General features: G+C 42.0%; 1 protein-coding gene across 1 annotated transcript in view; it reads left to right on the forward strand.

Annotated features, from left to right (window-relative positions):
• Window positions 1-11,488, forward strand: part of CHL1 (cell adhesion molecule L1 like) — a 126,714-nt gene extending 115,226 nt beyond the window's left edge. The window contains exons 24-26 of the mRNA XM_075833772.1: window positions 3,726-3,857; window positions 6,570-6,642; window positions 8,131-11,488. Of these exons, the coding sequence (XP_075689887.1) occupies window positions 3,726-3,857; window positions 6,570-6,642; window positions 8,131-8,335 (410 nt within the window). The 3' untranslated portion in view covers window positions 8,336-11,488. The remainder of the gene's footprint in view (window positions 1-3,725; window positions 3,858-6,569; window positions 6,643-8,130) is intronic.
• The last annotated feature ends 167 nt before the right edge of the window (window positions 11,489-11,655 follow it).

Raw genomic sequence — 11,655 nt, forward strand, 5'->3', positions numbered from 1 at the left:
ATACAGACACCAGAACTATGGGACAATAAAAAGATTCCGTTTTTTGGAATGCTGACGTCATCACTTCTTCCTGTGAATCCTTGAGTGGGCTGGAGCTGGCCCATAAAGACAGTCTGTGGCCTTCTTTCATCCCCATTTAAAGTGATGGTGGTGTTGTACCCATCCCTATTTCTACAATGTGCCAGTCATGCATGTCATTGCGGCATCTAATCACTGGTTTCAGCGGTCTTGTGCCATTCTGGTTAGAATCACCACTGAGGTCAATGCATGAATGGCACGTCATCGCTGCAGGGAAATCAACAACGACCGGCGGGCGATTGAACAAGTGAGTATTGTTTTTTTGGTTTTGTTATCCACTTTTCTGCTTTTAGCAGCACACTTTGTTTTTTAAGTCCTGGACAACCCTTTAATTGAAGGGAAGCTGGGGATTCAGAGCTCTGTATCAGAAGAACACAACTCGAGCACCTATAAAAATATATTTAGAAAAAAGAACTTCACGAAATTTGAGGCCTATTTAGATTAAGTATAAAATATGTGCAATTCACTTTAGGGGCATGGCCAGACGTGGCGGAATTGCTCTTGAATTCCGCTGCGGCCAGTCCGCTTCGGAAATCCGCAGCGGACATTTTCTCCATTGCTTTCCACGGCTTTTTAGTTGGGTTCGTACACATGTTGCGGAAAACTCAGCTGCGGAACATAGGCTGTGGTGCGGAATTTGGTGTCCGCAGCATACACTGGCTGTTGCGGACGTGTAGCGGACTTGTTGCGGACTCATTGCGGAACTTCTCCATTGACTTCAATGGAGATTCAAAATTCTGCAATGAAGTCCGCAGATGTTATGTGTGTTGCGTAGCGTATTGGTGTTACGAACATGATATTTCCTCATTCTGGCTGGCCCATAGAAGTCAATGGGGCTCCCGTAATTATGCGTGAGTACGTGTGTGCACCCGTAATTACGGGAGCGTTGCTAGGCGACGTCAGGAGATAGTCACTGTCCACGGTGCTGAAAGAGTTAAAGAGGCTCTGTCACCAGATTTTGCAACCCCTATCTGCTATTGCAGCAGATAGGCGCTGCAATGTAGATTACAGTAACGTTTTTATTTTTCAAAAACGAGCATTTTTGGCCAAGTTATGACCATTTTCGTATTTATGCAAATGAGGCTTGCAAAAGTACAACTGGGCGTGTTGAAAAGTAAAAGTACAACTGGGCGTGTATTGTGTGTGTACATCGGGGCGTGTTTACTTCTTTTACTAGCTGGGCGCTCTGATGAGAAGTATCATCCACTTCTCTTCAGAACGCCCAGCTTCTGGCAGTGCAGACACAGCCGTGTTCTCGAGAGATCACGCTGTGTCGTCACTCACAGGTCCTGCATCGTGTCAGACGAGCGAGGACACATCGGCACCAGAGGCTACAGATGATTCTGCAGCAGCATCGGCGTTTGCAGGTAAGTCGATGTAGCTACTTACCTGCAAATGCTGATGCTGCTGAAGAATCAACTGTAGCCTCTGGTGCCGACACGATGCAGGACCTGTGAGTGACGTCACAGATCTGCACTGCCAGAAGCTGGGCGTTCTGAAGAGAAGTGGATGATACTTCTCATCAAAACGCCCAGCTAGTAAAAGTAGTAAACACGCCCCGATGTACGCACATAATACACGCCCAGTTGTACTTTTACTTTTCAACACGCCCAGTTGTACTTTTGCAAGCCTCATTTGCATAAATACGAAAATGGTCATAACTTGGCCAAAAATGCTCGTTTTTTAAAAATAAAAACGTTACTGTAATCTACATTGCAGCGCCGATCTGCTGCAATAGCAGATAGGGGTTGCAAAATCTGGTGACAGAGCCTCTTTAAACGATCGGCAGTAACTGTTTCAGCACCCTGGACAGTGACTTCCGATCACAATATAGATCAACCTGTAAAAAAAAAATAGAAGTTCATACTTACCGAGAACTTCCTGCTTCTTCCTCCAGTCCGGCCTCCCGGGATGACGTTTCAGTCCATGTGACGGCTGCAGCCACTCACAGGCCAATCACAGGCTGCAGCGGTCACATGGACTGCCGCGTCATCCAGGGAGGTCGGGCTGGATGTCGAAAGAGGGATGAATTTCTTTTACTTTTACTAGGTTAAGGGCTGTCCCTTCTCTCTATCCTGCTCTGATAGACAGAAGGGAAGCCCTCTTCACCTGAAGACGCAATGGCTAATCCGCATCAATTTCCTGCCCATTTTAGGCAGAGCCGCAACAGAATCTGCAACGCAGATTATGTGCGGCATTGATGCGGACAGTGGCGGCAGAAACACGCCACATCTGGTCATGCCCTAAGGGTGCACTCACACACGGCAGATTTTGTTGCAGAAATTTTCTGCGGCCGAAGATGAGTTTCATTCATTTGAATGCAATGCATCTAAGGGCCTGTTCACATCACCGTTCATTTCCGTTTCGGGGTTCCGTCTGAGGTTTCCGGTGGGTGAGCCCCACAACGGAAAGTGAAAGCACAGCTTCCGTTTCAGTCACCATTGATCTCAATGGTGACGGAAACATCGCTAATGCTTTCCGTTCATCACCAGCAGGTTTCCGGTTTTCCGACGGAATCAATAGCGGAGTCGGAATGGTGACGAACGGAAAGCATTAGCGATGTTAGCGAAAAATACAACTTTGAAAATAGTCTTCATTAAAAATAAATAAATCCTGTGCAGCCTGATCCTGCAGGCTACTCCATCCATCTGTCTGCATCTTCTTGCTAATCTACCAGATGTATGTCTGTAAGCAATAGGGAAAAGACAGAAGGGTTTATGACTATAGGTTCAGACTACATTGGTATTGTTTGTAGTCTGTTACCATGGAGATGCACCGGTATTCAAAGGTCTGCATAAGAGCTATAGACACAAAATGGTCACATTCAAGGCTATTTGCAAAGTTGCTTTATTTTTGCATCGGTACAAAATTGATTGCAAAAGAGGACATAGCCTTTTAGCAAGGAAAAATACTTTAGATATATGATTAGTTCCTGTTGAATTAAAATGTTAAATTTTTATTCAGATGAAGATAAAGTGCTGAGGGAATTCAGTGCGTGATATTGTCAATATTTTGCTGGTCATTTATGGGAGTTCTATTTTATAAACCTTAAAAAGTCCCTTCAGTTATAGTCTCGCACCCAAACTAACGTTAGGCGTGGAGAGATGCTCCTGCATGTTGGGAGTATCATGCCTGGAGAGTATCATGCACGGGTCAAATTCTAATTAATTGAGCGATACTCTCCAGGCATCGCAGAACTCTATAGAGAACTATCTCAATTACATTACAAATATTTTAACGTGGAATACCCCTCTGCTGCCCTTGTTTTTACCTTTCTCCACAAGATCTTGTCCCTAGGATGCAGAAAGTCTAACAAAGCCCTTTCTAAGCAAAGCATTTTTTTCCCCAACATAAACATACATACATACATACATACATACATACATACCGTACATATTTATACCATATATAGAACCAAGCAGATCATACAGTACTATAGAAAAATAACTTGTAGAGTAGTAGGCTGTCTTGTTATTCACTGTAGTATGTGTGTGTAGCGTGTATGTAGTTTGTAGTACATGTAGAATTATACGTAGGCTCATAGATAATAGAGTATTTTAATAATAAAGGAAATATTTCAAAATGTAGTGTAGGATTTACTTATTATACAACTACTAATATTTTACCTGTGTTTTACTCCATTGCAGCTTATGCTAACGCATCTCACAACCTTTCTACTCAAGGATGGTTCATAGGACTGATGTGCGCTGTGGCTCTTTTAACACTTTTAATGCTTGTTGGTTGTTTTGTACAAATAAACCGAGGAGGAAAATATGCAGGTAAAATAACATGAGAACTTCAAAATACGCACCACCTCATGCTGTGCAATGTGTATCATGATTCCCCAGAAGCGTGATAATAAAAAAAAGTGCGCTTATAATCTTAATTAAAATGGGGCACCATAACGGGAGATGGCATATAAATAGTTTTGGACAAGAATGCCACTTTAGCCAAACTCCAAAATACTTGACCTTACTTTGGCTCATCATTGGATTTCTACTGCTTTTAAAGTCAGTATATACTGTATATATGACAAGTGTGTGTATATATAAGGGAATTGCCCTTTATGCAGTTACTTAATATATCAGCATTGGTTAATGGCTATGTTGCAATTACGGTTTGGAGTTTGGAAAATACTATCATGGAAAACCATGTTATGGTACCGCAATAAAACTGTTAAGTTTGCCTTGTCCCTACCTGGGTATTCTCTTACTGCCTGCGAAAATTAACATGTGCATAATTTACATATGAATATGCACCGCCCATTATATTCATATGTACATTTTCCCAGAGGCGCAGTTGAACATCTTTTTACACCAGCCAATATGGTCCGTGAAAACGAGACAGCTCGTTGATCGGCGCTCGTTTGCTGCTTTTACAAGGAGCTATGTATGGGGGCAAACGCTCATTAATACGATCGCTCGTCCCCATACATTTCTATCATGTCGGCAGCACATCTCCCTGTTTACACAAGGAGATGTGCTGCCGACAACAATAAAATGTATTGCTGCATAAACAAAACGATCAGCCGATGAATGAGCGTTTGCTCGTTCATCGGCTGATCGCTGCCCTGTTCACACAGAGCTGTGATTGGGTATGAGCGTTCATATGAACGATTATTTGTCCAATCATTGGCCCGTGTAAAAGGGCCTTAAAGCTCCTGAGTACCAATGTGAAATCTGTAACAGATTGTGCCCCCCCCCCCCACTTACCAACAGGTGTTCCCCACCTACCATGTATAATATTGGTGCCTTCTTATATGGCAGATGAGCCTTTGGACCCCCTCAGGCTTCAGGACTCGCAAGTGACTTCTACCTCTGTATCTCCTATTGCTCAACCCCTGCTTTACTTGTAGACCTACTGTGCCTTTAAGTAAATGCAAATGCAAAGAGCACCTCCAAAAATATGGGATGCTGGTAACATGGTGTATGTGCCATTTTTTTCTGATTGGCTGTGATGAAAACAAAACAGTTAGGGTATGTTCACACGGCCTATTTACGGACGTAATTCGGGCGTTTTTGCCCCGAATTACGTCTGAAAATAGCGCCTCAATAGCGCTGACAAACATCTGCCCATTGAAAGCAATGGGCAGACGTTTGTCTGTTCACACGAGGCGTCTATTTACGCGCCGCTGTCAAATGACGGCGCGTAAATAGACGCCCGCGTCAAAGAAGTGACCTGTCACTTCTTTGGCCGTAATTAGAGCCGTTATTCATTGACTCCAATGAATAGCAGCGCTAATTACGGCCGTAATTGGCGCGGCGTTCAAGCGCCTGCACATGCCGGTACGGCTGAAATTACGAGGATGTTTTCAGGCTGAAACATCCCCGTAATTTCAGCCGTTACGGACCCCTGCCGTTTGAACATACCCTTAGAAGATACAATGTATATAGTAATTGTAATCAGCTGCATGTTACCAAGCATTAAATAATATACTGGAAAAAAACAAAAAAGGTTACATTTAGCCTCAACCACTACAAGAAGGAACCCGCAGTTCCGGGTAAATGCAGAATAATTTGATGCCGTCACATTGAGTTGGGTCATCAAGTTATAGAAGGAAGGTGATTATTAGAGTAAAGGTTCTGGACTATGATTCTTGTTCCCACGCAGAGAGTGGCATGACTGAAGACGCATCATACAATTTCATGCCCCGCTTTTCTTTTTCTATTGACATTTAATGGATCATAGAAAATACTCCGAATTTCCATTATCTCCTATGTGGTGTGACGGTTACTGAAATATCTAAGGATCTCAAAACGTTGCATTTTTACAGTTGTTGCGTCATGGTAAAAAATACTTTTAGTATAGCTGAATTTATAATAAAGATACAGGAGATCATGCAAGAGCGCAAGTTGCTTTGTACCCCCAGAAATAGAAACTAAAGGAAAATATAAATGAAGGTTATATTTAAGCATATGCAGAGAGAGTTTAGAAAACTTGTAAGTAAAAAAAAAAATGGTTGAAGTGGAAAATTAAAAAGGCCGTGATTTTAAATGATAACATATGGAAAGACAATAAAGTACTTGTATGAAATACAGGTTTAAAGGCTGTGTACACCTTCTAAAGGGATTTTTTTTAAAAATAAAATAAAAGGTCAATCAATGTGTTTTATGCATCTTTATAATTCATTTTTTTTTAATTATTTTTACTTTTTTAGATACATCTGCTTTGTATTCCTTATACAGAGCAGCTGTATCGTGCGCTAAGACCTGAATCCGTCGTGTCTCTGACACGCAGGATCCACCTGTAATCGATCACATGTAAGTTATGAACTTAGATGTGATTGACAGCAGCTCGATCCTGCATGTCAGATATCTGACGAGTAAAGGATTTAGCATAAGATACAGCTGCTCTGTATATAGAATATAGAGCAGCTGTATCTCAAAAAGTAAAACTTATTTTTAATAAAAACGAATTATAAAGTTGCACAAGACACAGATACACATTTTTATTTAAAGAAATTCCTGTATCCTCCATACTTTATTTTACAGTGAAGGAGAAGGAAGAGCTCCATCCTGAACCGGAAGTGCAGTCTGTGAAGGATCAGTTCTTTGATGACTACAGGTTAGTGTTTTGCTTGGGCTAAGTTCAGACTTTGCATTTTGCAAACTTCTTTTTCTTTTAATCTACTACAAACATACTCTTAGTATCCGAATATCTCAATCTCCAGCATACTACAGTACAGGCTAAAAACTGCACGATTGGGTAGCAAAAGTAACTGAATTGGATGCAATCCCCTCAAATGGTTACTTATAGGGGTATTCCCAACATCCACGGGATATTCTATAAATGTCTGATAGATGCGGGCCCTAGCTCTGGGTTTTTTGCTTTAATGAGTGTCATTTTTTTTAAATATATATAAATAACCTTAAAGGGGTTATCCGGGCATCTTTTATTAATGGTCTATCCTTAGGAAGGGTCAGCAATATTAGATCGGTGGGGGTCCGACTCACAGCACCTCCACCGATCAGCTGACGGAGGGGGCCGTGGCGTTAGTTGCCACAGGCTTTTCCTCGTTTACAGGCACAGCACCACTCTCTTCCATAGCGGTTGTGCCTGGGATTGCTGTTCCGGTCCCATTAAAAATAAATGTCTACAGCGCTGTGCCTGGTAAACACTGAAGATGCCACAGCAACAAATGCTGTGGCCCCTTCAGTCAGCTGATCGATGGGGGTGCCGGTCCCCACCGATCTGATATTGATGACCTATCCTAAGGATGGGCCATCAATAAAAAATACCCGGACAACCCCTTTAATTACAAATATCCTGCTATTTGGATATACAGCTCCTATGTAGACCTATGTGAACCTGGTTGACGCAGTTAATGCTCCATGACTGTAGACTACAAATAACCCCTGTGTGTAGTCTGATCCTGAAGTTATAGTCCCTTAGTCCCTGCTTTTTGCTAACCTCCACTTGAACGCTGTAGCGGCATCTGTGTCCAGTGGAGTTCACAATTATTCACACAAAGATTGTTATATATTCCTGAGGTCACTTCTGAACTACAGTTTCTCACAGAAATCTAAGCCTGCAAAGCCATGTCATTGTAAGAAAGAGAGGAAATAATACAGGCACACAGGCTAAAGCATTGAGAGAAGGGAGGGAAGAAAGAGCGTTCTTCACAGGGAACACACACTCAGCACTAAACCTGCGGGTCCATAAGTTGGTATGATAAAAGGTCATGAAAATAAAGCCAACAACATAATGCAACTTAAACCTCTCAAGGTACACATGTCTAAAAAAAAAAAAAGTTTCATAACAAAAATGTCATATACCCTTTAAAGGGTTTGTCTCACATGACCACCACTGTCCATATGCCATATTTGGGCATATGGATGTCGTAGATGGGGACCCCCTCTGGGTGCCAGTACCGAGAGCTGCTCCTACTCTGGCGAACACAGTGCGTCTATGCATTGCATTCATTGTGGCCGGCATGAGTGGCTAGCAGTGACTTCCCCGGACAAAAACAGCTGATTCAAAAGTAATTGTTAAATTTTGTATATTTTGTTCTTTAATGCGAGCCTCAGCCTTTTTCTCAATTGTGTCCTTTAGTTCTAGTGATAAAAAGGCAACAAGCGGAAGCATGGACTCATTAAGCCTCGATATTAAAACCTACGACAGTGTGGACAGCCTTGTCCAGTACAGTGATGGAGAACATAGTCACTTCAATGAGGATGGATCGTTCATTGGAGCATACACAGAATCCAAGGAGAAAAATCCAGAGGATGGAAACACACACGTTCAATCTGTACACTAAATAACTGCACTGTATCCATGAAGAACTTTATCTCTTTATACTTCAATTAACTCTGGAAGAAAAAATTGGTGCAAATATACAAAAAGAAATTGGCTCGGATCTTCCACCATCAAAAACTTAGTAGCCAGAAAATGTAATGTTTTTTCCTAGGACTCGTCTAAGAAATGGAACCAGCGTCTTCATCATTTTGTCAGACCTTCATAAATTATTTATGACTGAAGAAGCTTAACCATTTATTGCTACACGTGAATATCAGAATATATATATTCTGTGAAGGATGCGATTACATACGCACATCTATGAGGCAAAAAATAACATCCCATCATCCCTGTGCAATCTGTACATCATGCATGTGATATTAAGATCCAATGTATGTCTTTAATGCTCCTTTTACAGCACATATTGAGGGTGTGGACAGTAACAATTACATAGATGGAGTCCAGTTACTGAAGGCATTTGTAAATTGGCAGTATATTGTACATGTCTATCATGTTCCACATTGTCTACTGTAGCGATTACTAGATTTTATAACCTCAACCCCTATTTTCAGTGGCGGATTAAGTAGACCATAGGCCCTGGGCTGCTCCGCAAATTTGGGCCCCCATTCCCCACCCATGCTCTGCCGTGTCTATAGTGAACACCACCTTTTTGTGCGAGCATTGACAAATGGATGTTACGATTCCGCTTGTCAAAGGGCTGTGTCCCTACATACTGACAGACCTTCGCTGAAAGTATCACACTGTTCAGGGACACTTCCTCTTGACAATGGGAATGGTAACACGCATTTGTCTATTAGTCCTGGGCACACAAAGATATGTAGAATACAAGGATTTCCTACAACAGACATGTCAGGAGAGTGGACAGATCCCCTATAGATCCAGTGACTCACAAGTGACGTCTTCTCTGATAGGAGTCGTTTTCTTTTCTTTTCCATCTGATGCAGACCGTTATGGCGACTTCTCCTGATGAGACATCTTTGCCCATCACTTCTGCAGCCATTTCCAGCCTCTATAGAAACACACAAATTTAGACACCAAGGCCCAGAATCATAAATTAAAGGGGTTGTCCAGGCACAGACCTTTTTTTATACTGATGATCTATCGATGTGCCTGGACAACCCTTTTTACTCAGACTAATAAATTTGGACCCCATTCTAGATCATAGAATACATACAGACCCAGACCTTCTAAACTATTGCAGTCCCCAGACCAGAGCCCCCTAGACAAATACAGACCCCAGAACAAGCACCCTAAATAAATACAGACCTCAGACCAGACCCCCTACACTAATAATGACCCCAGACCTGACTCCCTTAATACAGACCCCAGACCAACCCCCTAAACTAATACAGATCCCTAAATAAAGACCCCTAAACTAATACAGACCCTAGACCAGGCCCCCTAAATACAGAACCCATAAACTAATACAGACCCTAGACCCCTAAATACAGATCCCTAAATACAGACCCCAGACCTCAAACTAATACAGACCCCCTAAATACAGACCCCAGACCTGACCCCTACATTAATAATGACCCCAGACCTGACTCCCTTAATACAGACCCCTGACCAGACCCCTAAATAAAGACCCCTATACTAATACAGACCCTAGAACAGGCCCCCTAAATAGACCCCATAAACTAATACAGACCCCAGACCAGACCCCTTAAACACAGACCCCTAAATATACAGACCCTAAACCCCTTAAACTTAAACAGACCTCAGACCTCCTAAATACAGACCCCAGACCCCTTAAACTAATAGAAACCAAACCTCCTAAATACAGACCAGACCCCATAAATACAGTCCCCAAACCAGACCCCTTAAATACAGACCCCCACACCAGACCCCATAAATACAGACCCCTTCAACAAATCCATCCCCTTATACTTACACAGCAGCTCACCTCAGGCTTCTCTGTGGAATTTTGCTGCTGCTCAAGGACCTGCGCTCATGTGACCAGCAGGTCTCTAAACAGTAGTAAGAATTTCAGAGATGAGGTCATGTGACCTTATGTCTAAAGGTCCTTTTGCAGGACATATACAATGCCGTTTTTTTTGCGGTATTTGCCGCGATTCGCCGCAAAATCGCTACAAGAGCGCGTCAAAACTACATTGTACTTTGGATGGCCATGGGCCCTATGGGAGCCCCTATGATTATCCGCCTTGCCTATTTTGACATAACTGTTACATGTGATATTGTCCAGACATTGAGAATATATATAAACATACAAAGAGGTAACATTTGCAGAATACAGTTTGTCCTGGATATAAGATCTAATATAACATAAGATACCATTGGGTGAGAGCAGAGAGGGTCACAGTATTTCCCCCACCCTGCTCCAACACTATGCCCATGGCTGATGGCGGTCACAGTTACTTTCAGTGAAAACTATGGGCACAGTAAGTTGTAGAGAAAAAAGACAACAGTGTGGTCAAATCCCTGCATCTTCACTTTGTTATTTTTATTCCTATACTTGTTGGAACAGGACAAAGATGAATATGCCTATTATCAGATGGTAATATGGGTAGGAGGAACACCGTTGCCAGGGACTGTCAGTGACGAATGAAGCCTAAACATTAATCCTGGACAGGACCTTTACTTTGTACTCAGTAAAAACTTGAACTAATAGATTTAGTACGCTATCAAAATCCGCAATATATACACTGCCATAGTTGGACGTTGCATTTATCAACACGCACTATGGAAGAGAATGCATGAAACAGAACAGCAGTGTTATTTGGTTGTCTTCTTAGGTGTAGTATTAGGTCCTAGGGTAATCATCACTAGTACTAGTGGTGGGTGACCAAAACGTATGCTCCAGCATACCGGTAGTTAAGAACGCTGGTCACACAGGACTGAAGCTATAACTTCATAAATGTTTAGTACTTTCAAGAAAAAGAAATGAACTTGTAAATCTTCCACATATGGCAGTAATGTTTGTAGCATAAAGTTGAGCATTACCATTGCTACTTGTCTTACTGCCGCCTTTTCTCTGCATGATGAGGAACCATAAAATATTCGTGTTCAATTTTATAAATGAAGGAATTATAGATGGTGTTGAAATGGAAGAAGGTCGAAGCCTTGTGTTGTCTTGTTTCTATTTTGCCCTTTGATAAAAAATAAATAAATCACTAACTGTGGTCTTTGATTACTTGGAAGATGTGTTTTTCAGTACTCAAGAATAGTAAAGAGTCCTCTATAGCCAACTTCATGCATATATTTTGTGTAGTAGTTGTGAAGCTACGTTTTCATTTGGCACAACATCATAATATTGTCACGGGGCCTACAGAGGGTGGTGTGAACTCACTGTGTCACCAA

Source organism: Rhinoderma darwinii, chromosome 7 (assembly GCF_050947455.1).
Source record: "Rhinoderma darwinii isolate aRhiDar2 chromosome 7, aRhiDar2.hap1, whole genome shotgun sequence".
Classification (NCBI taxonomy): Eukaryota; Metazoa; Chordata; class Amphibia; order Anura; family Rhinodermatidae; genus Rhinoderma; species Rhinoderma darwinii.